Source organism: Podarcis pityusensis (assembly GCF_964106645.2).
Source record: "Podarcis pityusensis genome assembly, chromosome: 6".
Taxonomy (NCBI): domain Eukaryota; kingdom Metazoa; phylum Chordata; class Lepidosauria; order Squamata; family Lacertidae; genus Podarcis; species Podarcis pityusensis.
This window is the reverse complement of record NC_138030.1, coordinates 63,472,072-63,497,064: the sequence shown is the minus strand read 5'-3', so window position 1 is coordinate 63,497,064 and position 24,993 is coordinate 63,472,072. Positions and strand designations below refer to the sequence as shown.

General features: G+C 38.9%; 1 protein-coding gene and 1 long non-coding RNA gene across 24 annotated transcripts in view; one reads left to right on the top strand and one right to left on the bottom strand.

Annotated features, from left to right (window-relative positions):
• The window catches only part of LRRC7 (leucine rich repeat containing 7), a gene marked incomplete at its 3' end in the record, with an annotated part of 196,840 nt that overhangs the window by 133,113 nt on the left and 38,734 nt on the right, over window positions 1-24,993 (bottom strand). For all 19 annotated transcript variants that reach the window (XR_013987318.1, XR_013987319.1, XR_013987320.1 and 16 more), the window contains one exon: window positions 944-1,146. Coding sequence is in view for 16 of the 19 variants with exons in the window: in XM_081008906.1 (XP_080865032.1) it covers window positions 944-1,146 (203 nt within the window). The remainder of the gene's footprint in view (window positions 1-943; window positions 1,147-24,993) is intronic.
• The window catches only part of LOC308478850, a 69,020-nt gene that overhangs the window by 18,772 nt on the left and 25,255 nt on the right, over window positions 1-24,993 (top strand). For 3 of the 5 annotated variants that reach the window (XR_013987331.1, XR_013987333.1, XR_013987334.1), the window contains exons 3-4: window positions 19,892-19,955; window positions 23,214-23,354. This is a non-coding gene — a long non-coding RNA (uncharacterized lncRNA). The remainder of the gene's footprint in view (window positions 1-19,891; window positions 19,956-23,213; window positions 23,355-24,993) is intronic. The other 2 variants (XR_013987330.1, XR_013987332.1) reach the window with 1 other exon arrangement.

Below are 24,993 nucleotides of genomic sequence, written 5' to 3'. Positions count from 1 at the left end.
ATTTCGCTCAGTGATTTCGCTCTGTGATTCAGCTCAGTGATTCAGCTCAGTTCAGAGGCTGGCCGCATCTGGCTGTGCTCTGATGTCCATCGATCCCACCTTCGTCGCCAGTGTTAGGTCGTGGGTTGACATAGCAGCCGGCACAGCGATTTCTTCAAGTAGCTCTTTATTATGGCAAGCTGGAATAGAACTGACTGCGAACAGCTCAGCCGGCCTGTATTTATAGGCAGCCGGCTATCAACATTGTAACCACAACAGCCCAGAGTTCCCGCCAAAAATAACTGGCGCGGACCTGAGTGAAAACTATCTACAGACCTGAGTGAAAACTATATACAGTATCCCCCTGTTGGCCCAGGGTGAAACTACACTACATAACATACTTGATCTGTATACCCCAGCGGCAGCAGCAAACAACATGGGATACAGGCAAGGAATGCACAATACTGTATAATAGTGCCATGCCACAAATTTTCTCATTTATACATTACAGGAAGAGATGTGAAAATGTTAAATAGGGTTCACCATGTCTAGGTCTCTAGCCTACAAAAAAATAAACATTTTCTTCATTTTAAGCAAATGACACATCATTAATATACCCATGAGCTTAGAATTTGTTGTGACTTAATTCTAGCACATTCTAGATAATTCCCAATGCATATTTCTTGAATAACATGGCATTAATAAAGGAATTTCAATTCATACACTTGGAAGGACCAAATCTACAGACCTCTTTGTCTGTTTGCAGGGCTGAAAGCAGTATTTTCTAAAAGTAGGAAAATGTGTAATTAGTTGACACAGTGAGAATATTTAGAACTCTAAATACTTGAACTCAGCAGTTTGTTTATGCCAATTTCCCTTTTTATACTGAGAGTTCCAAGCAGACCTTAAATGTTCATTCAGCAAGGCAACTGCATTTGTGTATTAGAGAAAGAACAGAGTTTACCTTAGGTAGCTCTTCAATTTGATTGGCATCTAGATAAAGCTCTTCCAATGTCCGTTCAAAGTTAAAAACTTCCTTTGGCACCTGCTGAAGGCTGCAGTGGGAGTAATCGAGCACTGAGATAATTTCTTCTTCCCCTCGAAAACATCGGCATGGCACCAGGCGACCAATAATTTTCCTTTTGGTTGTCATCTCCAAACACTGAACTAAAAGATAAAATATAGAAGAGAAATTGATTTCCAAAATCATTGTTTCTGTTGTTAGAAAAATACCTAGTGAACATACCTTTAATAGCATGTTTATATATAATTGGTAAATGCTAGAAATTATCGGTATAAATACAATTAGGTTTTTATAATTAAATATTATTAATACTATAGCTGATATATAGTATAAGATCCATAAAGTATTTATAGTATTTACAATATAAATGCTTAGCACATAGTATCAATATCATGTTTCTATATTTAATGTTAAAGTCTTTTCTAACTAGGTTATTTTTTTATACAGTATACAAGCTAAAGTATATTTCATCAGAATCCTCCACATGCCCACAATAATATGTTTAATCCATGCAATTTTTTCTTGCATTTAAGGAAGCACACACACCTAAGCAGTTATACTGAACTTGATAAACATTATCTGCTCCACTTTCCATTATTCTATAAAACATCAATAATTTTAACTTGGCTTAAAATTGTAACCTGGTTGCTGGTCATAGGTCACTACACTTTTTTACCATGGGAATCTGTTTTAAAGTCTTCCAGATCAAAACTCCTAAAGCCCCAAACCACCACCTAATTGTGCATTCTGGTGAAGAACACCAGATACCTCAAGGCGAAAGGATGAAGGGGGGTAGGGAACGCTGCTATATAACAGTAAATCAGTCAACACTACAATTTAGGTCCTCTGTTCTAGCTCACAAATGCAAATACAGTTTACACACAATGCTTTTAAATTGCTTTTAGTGTTGTTGACTGCTTTGCTATGCTTTGTGATCTAGTAGTATGTTAATACTTTTAAGAATAAACAACTAATAATCAAAGAAAGCCCACTAAGGCAATGGGACTTTCCCCCATCTCCTCCCCCCTGCAGCCCACACCTTCCCCCCTCCTGTGGAGGAGAGTCTAAAATAGCATGGGGGGGGGGGGAGAGCAGAAGCGAGATTGTTCAATCTAGTCTTAGTGCAACACTGAATTACATCCACTGTGTGCCCTGAACTAAACCCAAAATATGCAATGCACAATTATAATATATTTGGAGGGGTTTTTTGGTTGTTACCCTCTTTTAGTCTAAACTGATCAGGATAAAGAAGCAAGCACACAAACTCTATTCATTATATCAAGCTCATTCAACAATTATTTACTGTAAGGACCCTACTTCCAGTGGCTACTTTGCATTCATCTCTAAATATTTAAGTCAAAAAATAAATACATAATTTAATATTCAAACTCTTAGGGAAAAGGGATTTGAACAGAAAAGCTGGAAAAGCTTTTAATTTCCCTAGCAAGGACCATGGTTTCCAATGGGAAAACGTAAGTGCAAGGAAGCATATGATGACACAGAAGCATATGATAGCACAACAGTAATTGAAAATAACAAAAAAAAATAAATCTTAAATATCTGTGTACATTATTGGAAAAGAGAATGCTCAGTTGGCACAATCCAGAGTATAAATGAACTCTGATTTCTCTCTCTCCATACAAAGTTATCCTAATAATTTAATTTTGTAACATTTGAGCCACGTGAACGAAAGGTACATGGCACTTATGAGTCCTCTTCTCCACCACATCTCATAATCTACCTTTTAGACAATAGAGCTATAACATAGAAGAGAGTTCGGAAGGGGGGGGGGGATCCATCAGGCATGGATGGGCATACAGTATTTGCATAAACTACTAAATATTTATTTATTACTAGAACCCTGAAATTTACCAACCAGTGTAAGGTCAAAATGGTGTCTCATTATTATGAGCAGCAAAACACTTAGAAATAAAGAACAGGCTTCCCCCACTAAGCATTGATTGAGTTAAATAATTTATTTTCGATACCGGAAGTGGGTTCGCTGTTCTTTCACACAAAAACCCACTTTAGGTTTTCATTGTTTCAACAGCCTCATTGGAAAAGCCTCATTTTCGCTATTGTAAAAAACTGAGAGTCAGAAAACCTCATAACTCACTCAGGGATTTGCCAGTAGATTCCAGTTTACCTTCTGCCCCCACCCCCTTGCTAACAGTGCCCTTAGGTCTTTTGCCATTTCCCTGTATTCTGGGCATTCATCAGCCTCTTTGCTGTATTCCAGTCATCATTCCCACATTACTTCTTTATATATTTACACAATAGTTTTATATATTTACACAATATATCTTTATATATTTACACAATATCTTTAACATTTCCAACTAGTCCTCTGTTCCTGGCTAGAACCTAACCAAGGTTTGGGTGGTGCTAGAACCTAATGTCCCGCAATTTCATACCCTAATCCTACTTTAACCACATCTGCAGAGAGTCCTGTATTAGAGGTGCCTTTAGCACAATAAGAATATCTCTGGTTAATATAATGACGAATAAAGACAATTCACTAAGAAATAAACCAAGGAAAACAACATAAAATGAGCTATTGAAAAATCCTCAGTGAGGTGCAAGATTCATCAGGAATATAATAATACAATCAGTAGTCAACTGATAATAACAAAAACATTTTTTATTATTTAAAAACTCTATTCCCTTCAGCCTCCTGTAACAAAAAATAAGCATTTATTGTATTATACAGTATATTTATTTCCATTCTTCCTGGAAAAGCTGAAAACAACTTTAAAATCTGTAACACTGGAGTGCAGGTTTATACTGCCATTGCCTCCGGGCAGAATTTATTATTTATTTATTACATTTATATCCAGCACCTTCCTCTAAAGGAGCCCAGGGAAGCAAATATGTCAATGCAGAACTATCACAAATTAAAACTTCTAAAAAAATCACCTACTCTAAAAGTAATTATTTCAGGGTTGCCAGGGACAGACCTTTCAACCATCAGATGTCTGGGTAAATAGGAATGTTTTAAAATTCATCATAAAAGTCAACAGTGAAGGAGACTGACACAGCTTGTTAGGTTCGGCATTCCACAAATGAGTGGCCACCACCGATAAGGATCTGTCATGGGTCAACACCAACCAGAAACTGTTTGTACTGGAGAAGGTGCTCTGTTAGGTACTTGGGTCCCAAGCCAGTGGTGCGGTGTGGGTGGGGCACCTTTGTCCTCCTGGCTTCCCAACACAGTGGGGAATGTAGAGGGTAGGGGAGAGGCACAGGAAAGCTTGGTGTGGTGCAACACATGGTGGTGGAGTGGTGGATTGGCCCTACCACCTTCTCTCTCCTCTCTGGGTAGCCAGCAGCAACCAGCTGTGTTAGGAAGCCAGGAGGACAATAGTGCCCCATCTGACCAGCTACTACTGCTAGTATTAATGCCTTGAAATGGGCCTGGTAGCTCGATGATGGCTGGTGTAATGCTCTAAGGACTGGTGACACAGAGTCCCTTCAGGCTGCCCTACTTACCAATCTGACAGCCGCATTCTAACAGAATGAGAGAATCACCAACGTTGGAACCTTTGTATTTGACCTTTGCAGGTGAGGTGGACAGGAACAATAAGAGCCAGAGTAGGATAGTGGTTAGAGCATAAATTGCTAATCTGTAGACTTCCAGACATTGTTGGGACTCTAACTCCCATCAGCCACATGGCCAAATCAGGGATGATGAGAGTTGCAGACAAGGAACATATCGAGGGCCCTAGGTTAGCCAGTCTCAGCTATAATATCAAATTACAACTTGGGCAACCTAGGCTGAAATCTGCACTCAACTATGAAGCTTACTGGGTAATGTTGGGGCAGATACTATCTTTCAGCCTAGCCTACTGCACAGGATTATTGTGAGGCAGGGAGAGGGGGCATGTACGCTATCTTTTGCTCTTTAAAAGTTGTATAATAAATGAAATAAATAAATAAATATAGGATTGCATTCCCTTTGAAATAAAGCTGAAATAAAATAAAAATTCATGGTATGTTTCTAATTTTATTTCCCTCTTATTTTCTTTTGGATGAGGGGAATTGTGGCTGGAAGAGTGTGGCTGAGTTTGACACTCCTGCTTTTATTATGAGTTGTATGTATATGAGTCGTAATTGTTTTTAAGTTCCTGTATTGCATTATTATGCTACTTATGTTATAAACAATACTGCCCTGTAGCCTCTTGGTGATAGGTAATATCTAAATAGATAGATAGATACCAAGTTTCCTCAAAGCACAAAACTACTCAAATAGCTGTAAGTAGCTTATTTATCTCATATGATATCCTGTGCTAAAGGAACCTTTCTCTGCTCCAAGAATCACTCTCAGATGTTTCATTGTCTCAATCAAGTGAGAGTTCTGTCAGCCCCTAGCAATTACAAGGAGATTAACATATGAATGCTGTCAGGACAAATCCCCTTTTCTCCATCACATTTTCTCAAAATATGAAGAACAAGTGAAAGAGGCAGAAATGAGCATTAGTGAGACCGAAGTGCACCTGGTTTCATGTTTATCAGTGCCAATAACAATCTTTCTGTCTGACTGCCTTTGGCCCACGGGTATAAGTTAAAACAGAGTTCACGAAATAAAGCAATTTTATAATTTAGCTTGGCCAGATGCTGACTTTTGATGTAGCATACAGTAATTAAATTTTATTTAGGAAAAGCTATCAAAGTTTAAGCATGTTTACAGTGCATGTAACTCAGTCTGAACCTTCTGAATCATTCAGTTCCCTCAAAATTGGGTGAGAAAAGGAGAGGAATTAGATAAATCAGTTTAGGTTCTCTCCACAGAACACCAAACCATATGTAGAGGAGGGAGACATGATAACCCAACCAATAATAAAAACAACATTCAACTGATTTTACTAACACAGGGGATGGAGCAATTGGTCATAGGCTTAAGGCTGATATCTAATTGGCCATGTATTTTATTAGAGGGACCTGAAAAGGGATACACTGCAAGACTATAGCAAACATGCCTTACCCTTAATAGTGGCATCTTCTCAAAATCAAGATTAACTCTGAGATTTATGATTTCCAGAAATGAGTATTATTTTGTTCTTATGTAGAAAAATATATTTGTCCTTTACAACTGTGTTTTCTCATGGAGTAGGAGCTATATTGTGGAGAAGTGCATTATCTCTAAATGAAAGTTACAGGAACTGTTTACTTTGCTTACTTATCACTAGGTCTCAATCGAAAGAAGATGTTGTACACACTGCTATCCAGAAGACTTCTGTGTTGCTTTTTATATATTTTTAGAGAGTTTCTGACCTTATGTCCTGAACTTTCTGGCCCCTTGCATGCAAAGCAGCTCCATCTTAGTGTTTTTCTGAGCTTGGTATTGTACAAATAAATGCCCTTAGGATACCATATCTTTTGTAGCTTTTCACATCATCTAAGGTTAACAAATAATTGAACAATGACATGTATTTGGAGACGTCTTTAGAAAACATACTTTCCCACAGGCATTCCAAAAGCTGCATTAACATTGCATATATTTATTCAGCAGTAAATTTAGTGCTTAAGATAAATCTCCAATGCCATTTTGATGGAAACCAGGAACACACACAGCAGAAGAAATGGAAAATGAGGTTACTTTTAATGCTGTGTAATATAGAGAAACAACATTATAGTTTTAAAATGTCAAACACTCAAAAACTATGCATTTCTAATGCTATTCCCAAATATCATTCACAATTTTTTTTACTGAAAAACATCTTATTGAAATATGTTTCTGAAAAATGTAGCTAAACAAAGAAGCAGAAGAGTTTATTTACTAGTTAAAAGTCAAGGAAGCTGCTCAGTGTAGAAGTCTGGCTTTCAGGATAAATAGAATTAATTTGGTGGTCTATAGTGCTTGTCCATGTACTTGCGGAGGGGGAACCCACCATGACAATCTACCCACATTTAGAATGAAAAATGAAAATAGTTTCTGAATGTGATGGTAGCATGCTTGGTACCATTCTTTGGCCATACCATACCATGTGAATCTCCACATTTAATGCATTACTTTTTATTTGTTCTTGGCATCCGTGGAGTGCACCTTTGGGGGTGAAGTCAAACGGCTGCGTTAGCAGCACCAAAGTGACCTTTCTGGGCACAAGCCTGGGCAGGAGATTCCGTAAATACATTTACAGTCCACAATACACTTTAATTCAGTGCTAAGCATATACACATTGCCCTTTTTAATAAAGCCTAGAAAGCTGATATACAAACGATATTATGAACTCCTTTCTTTCTCTTCTGGGTTAAAGGGAAAAAAGAATCTACAGTAGAAAAGCAAATGTAAACAATGCCATGGTGTCTGCTCTGCCTTTATAATTATCTGTAAGGCTTATCCTCTTAGAAGGACCACGTTTAATCTAGCATAAATCCATTGGTTGTAAAGAAATTAATTAAAATAAAATCTAATCTCTCTTCAATTAGAGGATCTTTTGTGCAGCAAAATAACTAATCCTTATTTCTCACTAATCAGGAGACGTGGAAGCTTTCTCTCCTGTTCAAAACCAAGTAAAAACAACACCAAAATAATAAAAGGTTTTACTAGATCTTATTAGCATTTTATTTTCAATACAGGTTTGATAAATGCCATGTACTGCCAAAGGTTGGGTAAAGAAATTGTAAGAATGTAGCAAAACTGAAATTTGGATTTTACTATCCCTACAGATATCTCTGCATTTGCAAAATTATTTAAAGCTATGTATTGCAATTGAAAAAGTAATGTATCAGTTGGTGGTAAGGCTTTCATCAGCAGAATAGAAAGGGAGGCACTTTTCACTGATCCCCCCCCCCCTCCATCTTCCTAAATTTGCTCTGGAGGGTCCTCCTCCCAATCCTCTGGAGCAGATTGAGGAGTGGGGAGGGGGAACTCACTGAAAATGGCTTCCTTTATTGTTCCACTGACAGAAGTCTTATCATCAGCTGCACAAAACCATTGGCTATAATCCAAGGTTCTTTTACGCCTGATAATAGTGTGTCACAGATGGTTTCAGGTATAATACACTTTCGCTATACTTATTGTGAGTCCTTTCCCCTACTATACATAAATGATGTTCAAAGAGCTGCAATCCTGAACACAATTAGATGGCTTAAACAGAAACAAAATGGATGTAAAATAAAAGAATCAAGGAAAATAACAACTATGTAGAAACATTTCCTTTGTTCCTGCTGCTTTTCAAGAAATTCTCTCTACTTTTCATTCAAAGTAGTCATGGGGCTCCAGGCTCTAGAGAAACAATGGAACAACGGGCCTTCAAAAGGAATTTTGAGCCTGCCATCAAGAAACTGTTTTTGAATGTGTACCTATAGAATTAACAAATGAGATGATCACCAAACATCCATATAACATTCTGTCCAGCAGTTACTTGGTACATTGTGAGCTATTGTCAACTATTTACATTGTTTTTAAGTGCATTTTTCAGTAGATCTTTCCTTTTATAATTGCTGGCAGACATTGGCTATATATTATATTGGTATCACATCATCTAACAGCATATTCTACCCCAACTTACTTTTTTGACCCTTTTCAAGAGCAAACACACTTCTTGAATTCTATTGTGAGGGAAAGCAGTGGGTAGTTACAGCAAAAGTGGTGGGTAGAGAAAGGGTTAAGCCTGCACACTTGCACCTTTTCTGGTGAAAATGACAAGGAAAAGTTTTATTAACAGAAAAGCAAGTTTTGTAACATGAAAAGCTCCTGAAAAATAACAGGATAACATTTCATTGAAACAAATCTTATTGCAGTAATTTGTAAGCCGTTACCTGCATGGGTTGTTTTCTTCTTTTTTTGCAAACTCATACGTGCAGTTCCAGAGTTTAGTGGAGGCTGTTAGAAAAGTGACATCTTATCTGCCTTGTTAACTGACACAAACCAATAAAAAGCACAGTTCTGTGTCATTCTGAACCTGTACAATTGCCCACCACCAGCACCAACAAGCTGTTAACAAAACCTCAAGCCCTAAACTTTGGAGTGTTGGGTACTTGTATTCTTTTAAGTCCATCCTGTAATGTTTTGAGTAAAAGTATAATTGAGGTTTAGAGAAATCTGAAAATGACTGAAGAAAAGCAAGTTGGCTTTTGCCTCGCTCTCTCCAGGCACAGGTTCAGACTTAAAATCTCCACATCCAAGCCTTCCCTGCAAAAACCTGCTCTTCATTGCTCAACTGCAGCAAACGTCAATCGGGTTTTAAGCGGACTGACGTTTGCTCCAACTGGGCTTTTAAAAGCGGGTTTTTGTAGGGAAAGCTCTGGAGCAGAAAAAATAAGTGTGCTTGGCTACGGAGCCTTAAAGTGTGGACTGTGCCTGGAAAGTGCAGAGGAAAAGGAAGTGTCCGTAAGCCCTAGGAGTAGGATACCACCTAGGAACGTTTTTAAGGAGGTGGAACATAAAAACGTTTCAGAAGCTTCCATGAGATTAATGGCTGCAAAAATATCCACTTCAAGTTGCTCTTCAAACATTCATGGCCACATGGATACTAGGGTAATGCACAACCTTACAGGATTTATGGAGATACATGCTTTAGATAAATGGAACAGTATACAATTACATGGTTGATTACATGTCTGCCAAAGCATATGGACTACCATTAGTAATCACAGAGCAGTGGAGATTTTGAAATCTGCCACCCACCCAAAATGTTAGAAAGTTTTTAAAAAGTTGTAGTGAATAGAAATTGTGTTGAAATGTATTTTCAGTGCCTATGGAAAATCTAATCTTGAAGTAGAGAATGAAAAGAGTATAAAAGCAAAGATTACTAATATTACTACTATTATTTATTAAGTTTAAGTACAGCCCTTTCATCTGAAGACCACAGGGTAGTTTACAACATAAAAATACAAAATGAACACACAAAATACATAGCATAGCATAACACCACCAGTAACCTCCTCCCACAAAAACATTTACAAGGCCATAGATTGTTTAATCAACCAATGGCCTGGCTGAACGTTTTCACCTGGTGCCTAAAGATATGTAATGAAGGCAACCAGGCAAGCCTCCCTGGGAAGAGCATTCCACAAATAGGGAGCCACCACAGAGAGGGCCCTTTCTTGTGTTGCTACCCTCTGGATCCTAGTAGCAGAGGTCACTACTATGGTGTATACAAAGGATTTTTTTGTGGGGGAAGGTCATCATTACATTTTTCCTTCTTGTTCCCATATTGGGGGGAGGAACTGCAAAGACCAGATGATAATGGCATGGCTTTAAGCTATATTGTAATTGGAAGCTCACATTCTTGATTTTTTGTTCAGATTGTCAACATTTATATGCACTACAGTCCAAAATGTTGTTGTGAAAAGATGTCATTAGTTTCCAAATGGAGTATCATTATAGCAGAATAATTACAATGTATTCAGCAGAACAGAATGCCCTGATATTGAAAATAATCTGAACAAAACAATGGAATATTACTCAACTGGGTTTTCAGTACATAGGGGCACTTATGATTAGCCTCACACACCAAGAAATTAGACAGAGAAATGAAAGTTTCATTCAACAATTATATTTTCATTAAAGCATCACTGTACGATATTTCTTAATATACTACTAATTTGATCCTGCAATAAAACCACAGAAGCTAGACACAGTAGCAGAAAAACCACAGAAGCTCAGAGTGACTTATCATGCTGAAACTTCATAATATAATTTCCACAAATTTTATACAGTAATGGCTGTCCCTTTTCAACCTGATCCATGTGTATAGAAGCAAATCTTTACTTCCTCTTCTAGAGTGTACTGAACTGGGGGGCGGAATCATTATCACAAGTAAAATAAGAATATCCTCACAAATTTAAGTACAGTGGTACCTCGTGTTACGTGCTTAATCTGTTCTGGAGGTCTGTTCGTAACAGGAAACCGCTCGTAACATGAGGTGTGCTTTCTCTAATGGCGCCTCCTGCTGCTGCCGCGCCGCCAGACCGCAACTTCCACTCGCATCAAGAGGCATCAAAAGGTCGCAACAAGAGGCATCTACTTCTGGGTTAGCGGAGCATGTAACCCGCAGCGTTCATAAGGGGGACGGTACATAACACGCGGTACCACTGTAGGTACATTTTATTATTTAATGTTTCCTAATTGAGGGTCATCTGAGGCAAACACATGAAGCTGGTGTTAACCATACTCCCCTCCCTAATGCAGCTAATCCCAGTTTCATGTTGGCTAAAAATAGTGTGGCAACAGCCCTTCAGATCAAAATTAGCAATGGACAGGGGGCCCTCTGAACCCTAATACTTAAGCTGGGACCTTCAAAACTCGGCATTAATTCCTGGGCATACTTATGGTGAACATACAGACCTTTGTGATTTGGATTATATGTGATGCCACACAGTATTTTTCAGGTTTTCTGCTTTCACGAAACCCTTCCACATTAGCCTGCTTCTTGTGAAACCCACATATTTCTTTCTGGACACCAGAGTACTACAGAACACCATGTGCTGTCTTCTAGGACACAGATAATGTGCTCACAGAGTGCCTCCCAGGTTGGTAAGGACTCACTGTTGCTCTACACAAGCACATAACAAATTACCAGGAGGGAATAAAAAATGATGGAAAATCTGTATTTTTGAGATGTGTTGTGCTATTAATCATACCCTCACTATGGGGATCCCTCTCCTCCCATATAGGTCCCAATGAACCTAGTGCACAGTTTGAAAAGCACTATAATAACGTACACATTAACTGAGCAAAAAACAAATCTACAACTACTATGTCGTTTTAAACAAATGCAGATTTCATGCTATTGCACTAACGGGATTTTATTAACCATTCCATTTTTTTACAGTGGTTTTGGCCACAGTTTCCTCTGTATAATTTCTGACATGTTGATCAGCTCAGCAAGACCTTAATAAAAGAAAACTGTGTTCATGCTGCTGAGGTCAGCAATATGAAAGTTCCATTGATAATACGAAGCACTTTTAGATTGGAAAAGACATTTTTTAATTACACAGACAACCATGAATTATTATTACTATTAGAAGCAGATATCCAGCAAAAGAAAACTGCACATCATTATTTGTAGCACACTCAGATTGCTATTCTAATGCAAGATAATTTAAACTCATCCAGATCTGAACATTCATTTTTAAAGCAAATACAAATACTGTAGGGGAACAGTTAAACAAAGGTAGCTGAATAGAACAATGCTTTCTTCATTTCTCAGGCTAGTTGGCCTTGTTAACCAGATTGCAACTTTTCCTTCCTGGAACTGTGCCACTAGAGCAAGACAAAAGTAACACATCTTGGGACACGCTGAACGCAAGGCTTCTCACCCCCCCCCCCCCTTTCCTGGGAAGAGTCCAATAGTCCCAAGACAGCTTTCTGTTCATGCTCAGAGGAACTCATGGGCAGGACTCCTGAGGGAGGAGAAAGGGGGAGGGAACTGGAAATGGGTATATATGCTTGTGCACATGACTGTGAACTCGTGCATGCTTTTTGTGAACTATCACACTTGCTCCTTCTACCAGTTCATGGATGGTAGAAATAAAAGCCTTTTCTCCAAAACTATTCCTTGAGTGTCTGTTGACTCCCACTTCCCTTTCCCGTGCGCAATATTTTTCCCACCCGAGGGCAAAGCCTCATAAGGCTACAATACAATTACTATTAAACACTTATCCAGCATTCAACATTCAAACATATTACTTTATGTAACCTTTCCACTAAGAATATTGAGCAGTTGGCACAAGATCTTGATTTTGGTCATTAACATCTGCATCAAGAGTTCTCACATTTTCTACCATTAGAGCCTACCAGAAAATTATTAAGACCCACCAGTCATAAACGTGTTGTGCAGGGGCAGAAAATGGTGGCAGATGGAGGTGGAGTCTAGCATAATCAGCTTCAAGTTACTGACAGAATTTTCTACTGGTATCCAAGATTCATCTTTGGAAATAGCTAAATTAATTGCCACAGCATTTTCCTTGCAGCACAGAGTTCCAAAGCTCAGCTTTCCTGAACATAAGTACAGACATTTGTTCTGGAGATATTTCCATATTTCATGCCGAATTTTCTGACTAGAAAAGGCTTTTTCTTTTATAGTTTCTCTTCCCACCCACACATGCCTCTCAAAGCACTTTTTACCCATCTCCTATAATTTCTTCTCCCACTTCCCCTTACACATTCAACTTGTACCTTAGCCCACCTACCCACCCAAAACTGATGGTTTATTTCATATTTTCTAGCTGGTTCTCTTACATTCTCTGCTTCATCTTATCACACTTTTCCTCTCCCCTTCCTTTCTATTGGAGTTTGTGTACTTTGATAATGAATATTGACTTGTCTGTCCCGTCCCCCCAACACATCCTATGTCACTTGCCCAACTGAGCAGAGGAACCTTCTTCTCCCCCTCCCTGCTCCCCTCTGTCTGCCAGTCATCTTTACTCAGCATGCAAGGAGTTGCAGGTGCCGGCACTGGTGCAACTAGCTGTGGCATGGGTAGCGGGTGGAGCAGGCAAGTCACGAGTCACTGGACAGGCTGTGACACTGAGGCACACTTCAAAGTAGCACAAGCCCCACTGGTAGGTTCCGGGCCCACTGTTTGAGCAACCCAGATCCAGACTAAGGGCAGTAATAGAAAAACACAGAAAAGCATATAAAAGTGAAGAAAATATTCCAATAGGGTTTAATTTTATGGGTTAGGGAAATTCTGGCCCTCTCTTCTACAACTGTGCATGGATGATTTTAACTACTCGGGCCTAAAGCAAACTCTTGATTTTGCATGTAAAAACACAGTTCTTGAGAGAAAATGATATGACATACTGTCAAAATGCAAACATTCATGAAAGCAATTACAAATTATGCCATTATCTTCATGATTATTACTATAGTACAGTTTTGGTATCCTGATTTGAATCTCTGTAGTCCTGTGCAATCTGGTCTGAAGAACATACCGTACATTCTAATCTCCCTACATTCCATGTACTAACATTCTACTATTTTTTCCTAGTCACACTTAATCTTTGCAGCAATCTTGGAATAAATTGAAAAAGTGATTTCTGGCCACTATAGCATCATCTCATTCTTTTATGGAAATTGCAAAGTCCCTTATTTGCATGCAACCCCAATCATCAACCTGCTGTGGAGGCTGATTGGGGCTGGCCTTTCCTATTATACCAGTCAGTTTGACTTTAGCATGAGGACTGCAGAATTTCCCAGAAATATTAACTGCATTTCAATGGCAGTAAAATGCCTGGAGGGTCTTAAAGTACTATTATCTATTGCAGGGGATCAAGTACACAACAAAGGTGTTTAGTCATCCTATGCTTATTTCCTTTCTATATCTATTTTCCTTCCAAGGTTTTAGTACAACTTTTTCTGTTTTTGTTCTATATCAGCTCTTCTTCCCTTTCTGAAGCTCTGCATTAGAAAATATATTATCTATACTGATAAAAACAGACCTGCAATTCCAGAAATCATTTTTTAAAAAATTATAGGAGCTTCCCTTTAGGCAGCTCTCCCGCATGGAATAATAATAATAATAATAATAATAATTATTATTATTATTATTATTATTTATTTGTACCCCGCCCATCTGGCTGGGCTTCCCCAGCCACTCTGGGCGGCTTCCACAGAAACCAAAAATACACTAAAATATCACACATTAAAAACTTCCCTGAACAGGGCTGCCTTAAGATGTCTTCTGAATGTCAGGTAGTTGTTTATCGCTTTGACATCTGATGGGAGGGCATTCCACAGGGCGGGCGCCACTACCAAGAAGGCCCTCTGCCTGGTTCCCTGTAACTTTGCTTCTCGCAATGAGGGAACCGCCAGAAGGCCCTCGGCGCTGGACCTCAGCGTCCGGGCAGAACGATGGGGGTAGAGACACTCCTTCAGGTATACTGGGCCGAGGCCGTTTAGGGCTTTAAAGGTCAACACCAGCACTTTGAATTGTGCTCGGAAACGTAGAAGTGTATTTAAATTCCCCAAATATAAAAAGTTGATTTCTGTATCCACTCAATTTTCTAGATTAACAATTGGGAAATGGTGCATAGAAAATATAAAATGCAATGATGCTAATTGATGTAAACTAGTTTGCATGTTGTGCTCTTTTCGAAAAGGCCAATTCTCAGAGATGACCACAATTGATGTGGTAAAGACAAAGGGCAAACACATGTGGTACATGACTAGAGGCAAGACCTCAGTCACTCACTTCTCCCCAGCATGGGACTAACTTAGCACTTGGACAAGCAACTTCGCCCTTCACACTTCACACAGGCAGCAAACACTACAGATTCATAAACTCTGGATTAGTTCACACACATGGCATTTTAGATTGTATCCAGCATTAGCCATACTCACAGTAGATCCATTGAAGTTAATGCACATGACCAATGTAAGGCCATGCATTTCAGTGGGTCTAGTCTGTGTAGAGCTTTGTTAGTCACAACTCTTTATAATTGGGTACAGCTATATAAGCATAAAATGCATGCATCTCTCACCAAGTCAGGAGTGAATTCATAAATTTTAATGCATGTCTTTCTAATGTAGCAGGAAAAAAAGGGCAAGACCCTGTTTCCAAAAGGGACACAGACAGATATGCACACACGTTTGTGCACAAAAACAGTTGACAGCATTGTGTATGATTTCTACTCAAATGTTATACTTGAGTGTAAAACATAACCAACAAACATAACCTCCAGACTTGCTGAAACAGCAGGAGTTCCAGAAAGGGTAAACTGACTTCTACTCCAGCACAAAATCAAAACATGGCATTATACGGTATGGTGAGCAAATAAACAAATGTTAGGTTCCAGGTACACGTTTATATAAGAATAATTCAGCAACCCCTGGGCATAATTCAATGAAAATTGCAGATGAGAAAAATATTGGCATAATCCTTTCCAAATATTAGTCTTTCAGCTTGAGATGTTCCAGTATTTTGCTTTACGGTTTAGGCCTCTCTTCGTTGCTAGCGTTCCAAATCTATGCATAAGCTTCACACCAATTAGTAATAATATTTATTTGCAATTTGTAGGGCAGGTTCAATAAAAATAGCTTTTGGCAAAAGCTGTAAATAACCTGCAAGAAAGTGGGAAGCATGGAAAGTGGGAAGCCTTTGTTTTCTACTTTCAAAACTAGCTTATTTATTTATTTAAAAATATGGAACAATTTCCCACAAATTATTTATTATAGCTAAAGTGGCTGCTTATTAGATATCGCCATTCTACTGATTCAACATATGCTAACTTCGAATAGAACATTGGGGGGGGGGGGGACCAAGAGGAAAAACAAAAGTTAAAATAAAGAGAAAACCCTACAATAGAAAATGCAATTTCTGCCACATTTAATTGTTTTTCTAGATTATATGCTGCATATAAAAAAGAAATTGCTCCCATTTTTAAAATAAGACAAAATGAGTTTATGAGATTCTGCAGCCTCCTATTACAGCAGACTTTGGAAGGTGGCCCCATGTGGAACTGGAAAGTTTTAAAATTAGTTCATGACACCATATAAAGGAGTCTACTGTTAAGAAAGAGACTCTTCTGAATCTTCAGGGTAATTTACACATGTGCTCAGTGTCTTTACATGCAGGGCAAGCCCCTAACTCACTGAGGATTTGAGACCCATCAGCTACCCTCATCTGGTTTATTTGGCCAGTCAAAGCTGTTTCCCAGGGTGTGGGCATTTCTGACAGCTACTAAGAGCCAAAGGTGAGAGAGCAGAGTACAGTGGTACCTTGGGTTACATACGCTTCAGGTTACATACGCTTCAGGTTACAGACTCCGCTAACCCAGAAATAGTACCTTGGGTTAATAACTTTGCTTCAGAATGAGAACAGAAATCGCGCGGTGGCAGCGCGGCAGCAATGGGAGGCCCCATTAGCTAAAGTGGTGCTTCAGGTTAAGAACAGACCTCCAGAACGTATTAAATACATAACCAGAGGTACCACTGTACAGGGTGGGACAAACTACCCCCAAAAGGAGCATGACATGTCCCCCCAGAGGTACTACCCCTCCCCTAACACCCCATAACACCATTTCCATTGAAACATAATATAAGAGCAGCCTTCTGGTTCAGGCCAATGACCTGTCTAGTCCAGCATCCTGTTCTTACAGTGATCAACCAAATTCCTGTGGTAAGTACAAGCAGGACCTAAGCACAACAACACTCTCCCCACCTATGATTCACAGCAAGTGTTATTCAGAGGCTTGTTTGGTTAGACTCATAATATCCATTTACTGTAACTTACGCTGACACAATGATACATAAGCAATGTTTACATTAGAAATAAAACAGAGCTGAGTTGAAACAGACCAACTAACTCTGCAACCTCGTTTGCAGGATGTGAAGGATGTGAAGAAAGCTTTTTATCAGTGCTCCCAAGGAGGACAAAAAAAATGGGCTTATAGTATAAGCAGTACCTTCCTGTCTTCCAGCTAGATTGCAAGGAGAGTTCTTCGGTAACCTAAACAATACAAGGGCTCTTACCAGTCTTCTAGCACTCTGTTGCAGCTCGGCACCAAAAGGTAGGAAGAACCACCTGGATGCTAGGCAACCGGGTAACTCCTCCAGTCTTACTGAACAAGCAGCATCTCTATATTGCCTAGGAAACCAAATGAATCTAGCTATCTTCCAGCACAGCAAGCGAGAACAAAAAAGTGCTAATTAATAGAGCTGTGAACAGCCACAAAAGAAATGAATTTAAGGTATATTTGGTTTGGGGGCGGGATGGGAAAGAAAAGAATAATTGTAGATGCTACAAGTTTCTTGTGAGCTATATTTTGGCTTAGCTTTAACATAACACACTGTAACATGATATTTGGATTACATGGGTATTTGGTTAGCATATAGGGGTATATATACAAAATCCTGATTGATGAAATTCCTAGATACACAAAGGGTTATTTAGTTTGACTAGACATGTTGTCAGACCCCCACACACCTTACCTGCCCTCTCTCCCCTTGCTTTTTCTTACTGTTCACCTTTTAGTTTATGTTATTGTCTAAAGGAAATGGATATAGGTAGGGGAGAGAGAGAGAGAGAGAGAGAGAGAGAGAGAGAGAGAGAGAGAGATCATATGGTGCTGAACAGTGTTCCCCAATGAAGTATTTATTTATTTAAAAGCATTTATGAACACCTTAATATTTTAAACCTCTCTGGCATATCACATTTGTGCTATCTAGTCATGCAACATTTTACATTCCATGTGGCTTGAAGTGTGAGGCTACATTTTAGATTTAGAGACTATTGTTGAAAGGACAGCTGCAAAACAAGGGGGGGGGTTAACATTTTTGAAGAGAGCGGTTAGAAAACATATGGAGGGAAATGTGATGGTCATATCTGAACAGTATGATTTGTCAACTGGATTTACACGCTAAACCTGTGAAATCTTGGACATCTCAACAATATCAGGTTTTGTGGGAGGCATTCAAATGCATACTGTAAATTTAGCTTTGTGCAATTAAAGTGGATTAAAGTCCCTTGATGCAACAAATGGACTTCTTGCAGTTAGAAAAATGACAGGGAAATGCACTAAAACTATGGGATAATTATTGAGGGGAAAATGTACAACCACTACATAAACAATCAGGATGACTGCTCATTGTCATAACTTCCCCAGAAACAAATCAGAATGTTCAATACTCAGTAGCGAGCAGACACCTCTGCATAAGGTTTGTGAACTCAATAAACAGGCCCACTGAAAGCTTACGTATCTGGGGGAGAAAGGTTGACCTGTAATTTGCTCCCTGATTAGTTTCCACAGAGACTCAAACACAGCAGATAACTGGGTATCTCACTTCATAAACCACTTAACAGCTGTCAATTTAAAGAGCCCAGGATTCTGAACTGCACTTGAAGATGCATATTGCTTCTATTTCACATATGTCATTCAGAAAAGAGCTATATCCATTCAGAAAAGAGCTATATCGATGTCATAGCCATTGAGACAGAAAGTCAGTCAGCACTGACCATTCCCTCTAGAAGTTCCCACCGCTGCAGCATTAACATATGCCCATACCCCTCCACCAATGCCAGAACTAATGTCAGTAGAATTCAGTTATTTTCATATCTGTAAATCACATCTAAAATTGTACTAAAATCAATATATACTAAAGGGCTTTCATATAAAAAACATACAAATGGGACTTTCATCAGATATTGCAGGTGATCAATTAACTTAAATTCAAATAAGTTTATTTCACTCCAAAACTGCAAGCAAGTTGCGGCGGGTGTGGCAGTTCGACCTATTAAACAGTTGATAGAATTGTAATAGCAATTTCCCTAAGGAAACACAAACACATGATGAAACTATTCTAAAACAGGGAGAACCTACAGGAGGTTGGGTAGTTTGGAAGACTGGATGTGAAGTCTGTCTGTCTTGCATCCTCTTGCTTGACTACATAAAAGATTGATGGATATGGCCATAAAATGTGATGCATGAAATCACAATCTGTAGAATTATACGAAAAGCTAGATCCATGTGCTGAGCTACCCTATAAATTATGCAGGCACAAGGAATTTCTTAGTCTATGAGATTTTAATTGCTTCAGTGCTCCACAGTCCTCCTCCCCACCCCACCCCTCTCTCACACACACACATACATACATATAGCTCTTAAAATAATTGTATCTTCTCTGTCGATAGCCTCCACAACCTCCAGGCCCTAGCCACCTCTTCATTTTCTGAGGACACGTGATATTACACTAGTCTGCAAATTAATATTAGCTGCCAGGTTTCTACTTGACAGAACTGAAAGTAATCTGGGGTAAGTGAGCCTGACAACTATAAGGAATTTATCTGAGCATGACTATTGGGTGAAAATGTGGCACATCCCCTACTTTCTATGGTTTTTATAGAAATACACACCAAGATCTGTAGCTTTAAGACAGGAGATGGGAGAGCAGGGAAAGTTCATTCCCTATGTTTCTTTCCCATGCCTCACCTCTCAAAACAGGTTGCTTTGGGGATCCTTGAGTTTTGGCCAAGTCTGAAGCTTCCAGACTGCCATGCTTCCTTCCGTAAGTGTCAGAGGCAATGTTGTCTACCTTCACTATATGGAAACAATGAAAGCCAGTTCCTTTATTATTGCTTAGCTTTGGCAGATGGGGCACTGGGATAAAAGGAAATTGTTCTTCTTGCTTGGTTCCCATTTTGCTACTTCAAAAATATTGTGTTCCCCACCATTCAATAATTCATCTGAGCCATACAAATTGTGGTACAAATAAATGCCCTAATACAGCATGATAGGTCGCCCCATGCTTTTAAAACATGCAACAACAAACCTGGAATTTCTTTAAGTTTTAGCATTACCTACTTCCTCTGCTCCATGCTATTTTACTACTCTGCTAATTCCAGAAGAAAAGGAAAAGCATAAAGTAGTTCCATAGTATTGGTTTTTATTCAATTTACTTAATGGGCACTTAATTTGTAGGTTGACATCAATTATAGCAGAGGACAAATGGGAAAGTATAATTTTTCAGACAATTATTTATTTAAACAGAACATCCAGGCTTCTAATTTTAAGGGTAGGAAAGACTTGGGTGTGAGATCATTAGTGTTCTATATCAAGTTTATGCAGTAGATATTTTTAAATGCTTTTCTGCATTTGCCACATCTGCAACCTAGCAATGGTACGGTTGGATGACTGAATTAATTAACTTTATCTTCCCTATGCAGAAGGATTCTTCTGTTTTGAGCATAGGCAAAATGAACTCTATCCCAATGAAATGAGGTGTGATCATATGAACTGGGTGAATTAAATCAGAATCATTTCAGTGTTGAAAGCAATTTTTAATTCCATACAAATAACTCAAAATGTAAAAAGCAGGAGGGAGGGTAGATTGGAGAACACATTAGTATTGCCCAAAGAATTTAGGTCACCCATGCACCCTCTTCAGAAGGATGTGGTCATGCATTACTCTTTTAGAACTATATTTTAACAAATATTGAAATAAAGGATTATGATAGGTCCAGCAAACACTATAGATGCCAAGGACTCTTCCACTCAGAAGTGTGACTTGAGGCTGGTAGTCCAGATTGCATTCCCTGAAGATCAGTAAAGGGAGACAGGGTAGAAAGAGAAATTCTACCAGACATTTAACCACTTGAAGGATTCTCTGCTTGAGACAAACAGTAGCAAATAAACCGTAGTTTCAGTTGAACAAAGAATAAAGTCATTCAACATATCTTTCAAACTTTGCACTTCCCATCACATCAACCTGAGTTTGACTTTTCTAAACCACTCCTCAGAAATAATCCTTGAGCAGAAAAAGCTACCCTTTTCAATATGTGCCCTGGACCAGCTATACAAGTGAATGACATGCTTATTATGCTAAACATGAGCCTAGGCATGTTTCAACTGGTGTTCAATATGGCTCATTTGCATCTGTCCTGTGGGAAAGAAAAAAGGAGGGGAGCAAATACAACATGAAGGCCTGCTCCAGTTGGCTTTCTCACACCAACACAGGGCCAATGGCCAGTGGGAACGAGAGAGCAACACAGACAGGCAAAGACATCAGGGTTTGCTCTGACTGTGTGCTCCACCTTCTGTCATCACAGGGCTAACTTTACATTTTATATTAATTATTCATATGAGACTGGTATGATCATCCAAGTTGGACGCTCATCCAAATTGCCTTTCTTGTGGCTGGATTCTGTGCCATTCCTTCAGCTTCTCTTGTATGATGATTCTGTTCTAGGAGCAATGTCTGATGTAGTAAAGTTAATGTTCTATAGAAATCTTGTCTTGAGGTAAATGAATGGCTGCTTTGGACCCCGAACAAAATATTCTGCTTTGGTTGCAGACATAAACATCTTGCTTCAAAGAACTAAGTAGGGGTTAACTAGTGAAGTGGAATAAAGATATATCTAGTTTTCTTAGAGAATGAATGAATGTCTGACATGTTTATTTTGAAAATTTCATATGTTTATTTAAAGTGCCTAAGGTGTTGAATTTTTCATCACATTTTTCTTTTAGACTTTTTATAGGACCAAAGAGGTAAACAGTGCTCAAAACTATTTTTTTCCAAGTCTGCAAAAAATGTTATTGTACTTGCATAGCATCTATGGTGGAATTTTTTTTAGCTCAGCAGACTGAGGAAACAAAATAGGCAAGGACTACATATTCAGCATAAATAAACCTGAATAGCTTAATAGTCTGAGGCATCAGTCTTTTATCCATTTATTTGGGAGTAATTCTCAATGAACTCAATAGGACTTACTTCTGAGAACAGGATAATGATGCAGGACATTGAGGAAACGTTCCAAGAGGTCCTATTTTCTAAAGAAGGACCATAGCTCAGTGCTGGAGCATCTGTCTTCCATGCAGAAGGTCCCAGTTTCAATCGCTGGCACCTCTAGGAAGGACTGGAAGAGACTCCGTCTGAAACCCTGGAGAGCTGCTACCACATAATTTAGATGATACTGAATTACAGTAGATGGACTGATGGGCCTGACTTGAATTAAGATAGCGTCCTATGTTTCTAAGGCAAGAAGAGGTACAGTATATGTAAAATTTCTTTTCATTTGCAGCTCAATTTTATGGTAGAAAAGAAATTGGTCACCTAGTACAAATGAATGTTAGATTTCTAATATTTTAAATTCCAAATTATGACAGATATTAAAGTGCTCATGCTTCAAAACAAAATTAATGTACAATTCAAACAGTCATTCATACAACATGCAACAGTCTTTAATAATATCTAAATAGCATAAGAGTAAAATATTTCATTCAGAAAACGCAACACAAATACCAGTTTCTTTAAAATGCTATTTTCATGAGTGTGTGTGAACAATAAAATATATTTATCTCCAGGGTCAAATCCATGATATGAAGGAAACCACACCTGATTTACCTATTACATGAGATATCTTGAATTTGTATGCAGACAGTGGTGATTATGGTAGGTGAGTCTTGTATTAGGGAAGATTTCCACACACCATAAATTTACATGCTTGCACATAAACACTATGTAACTAAATTTTCTCTATATTGACACATCTGAATACAACTTAATCTAAATAAGCACAGGACGGCAGCCTTAAGTGTCTGGCTATAAACTTTGTCATATCATTGCATGCACGTGACATGAAGAGTCACTGGGTTTTATTAAACAGCAGAGAACTACAGGTTTGGCCAGAAAGCATAAACCAATAATCCACATGAGTCTTGACAGCATTTTTTAAAAACCCTTGCAACTGATTTCTATCTTGTTGATGTTTTTCCTGAACAGTAGAAGTGTGTCATCTCTCCCCAACCTCCTCTTATTACTTCTCAGGAGACCAGCGGACATTTGAGTATATCTGCTTGAAACAAGCCTGGAAAGACTGTAGTGTCCCCTTCCAACTTGGAAGAAGTGTGTAATTAGCTGCAGGCTGGACTATAAAGCCACAACCACTGCTGGAGTCAAGTTTAGCATGTGAGTAGTGTGGGCTGCTTTTCTCTGCTAGCACATCGTTGCTATTCCCTGTCCCCAGCCTCTACTGTCCAAGGCAGCCATCTCAATCTCTCAGTGGTAGGGCCAATCCTGTAACTTATCTTAACTTGGTGGAATTAAATGTACTTTCTCTGCCAGGAAATTGTGCCACGTGTAGAATCAAGGAAAATGTTTAGAAACCATTTGTGGGGAGGAGGGGTGTTCAGCAAACTTAAAAGGTTTCAAAATATATCGTCCTTTTATTATGTTAACTAAAACAATACCTCCAGGGGAAAGCTGCTCTTTTAAAAAGGCTTTAAAAATATTTTTTTAGAAAAATGCATATTCATGCCGTAACAATACTCTTTGAAAAGCTAGTCTCTGTGCTCTTGGCTAGGTATCTTTATTGTATTTCACACCTAAGCATGAATGATGAAATAGCAGGATTTGATCATGTTTTCAGTAAATTTGGGTTGCTGTTCTTTAAAAGAAAAAAGATATATGCATGTTGGGAAGATTTTGGAAAGTCGTAAGAGCATAAGAAGAGCCATTTTGTCTAGTCTATTGTTTTCAAAGTAGCCAACCAGAGACCCACAGAAAGCCCCACATGCAGAATGTGAGTGCAACAGCACTCTTCCCCACCTGTGATTCTCAGCAACTGGTATTCAGAGATATAATGCAAGAAGAGCTATAGCTCAGTGGCAGAGCATCTGCTTTGCATGCAGAAAGTTCTAGCTTCAATCCCTGACATCTTCAGGTAGGGTTGGGATCTGAAACCCTGAGCAGCTGCTGTCAGTCAGTGTAGACAATACTCAGCTAGACAGACCAATGGTCAGTTTCAGGGTAAGGCAGCCTCCTGTGTTCCTATTGCCTTCAACAGTAGAGACTGAACATTGGCATCCTTACTACTAGCCACTGAGAGCCTTATCTTCCATGAATTTGTCTAACTCTCTTTTAAACCCTCCAAGGTGACAGCCATCATCACTTCTTGTGGAAGCAAATTCTATACTTTAACCATACACTGTGTGAAGAAGAACTTTGTTTTGTCTGCCCTGAACCTTGCAACATTTGGCTGTATTGGATGTCCCCAATATCTTGTATTATGACAGAGGGAGAAAAACTCTACCCAGCTGCTCTGACCCCCTCTTTTGGTTGCCTTTTCCTGAACCTTTTCCAGCTCTACACCACCACAAACAGTAGTCTGAATATGGTTGCATCATAGATTTGTTCTTTTCTAGTGATCCCTAGCACAGAATTCCCATTTTTTCACATCCACTGCACACTGTGTTGACACCTTAATCAAATTATCCACCACATCCCAAAAGTCAGTCCTGGTCAGTCACTGTCAATTCAGACACCATGACTGTATATGTGAAATTACCGGTATATATGTGCATTACTTTACACTCCTTTATACTGAACTGCATTTGCCATTTTACTGCTAATATGTCCCTGCAGGCCTTGCCAACCGATTTCCCTGCCTGTATAAGCTTCTCCAGGTCAACTATTTTGGCCTCAAAGGAACTAACCTGTTTCCTAAGAGCTAGGAGTTCACTGCCCCTAGCACACACCCATAATTTCTATCCAGCAGTCAGTCAGTCATACGTGTGACTATCATACCTTAAAAAGTTAGTAAATACCA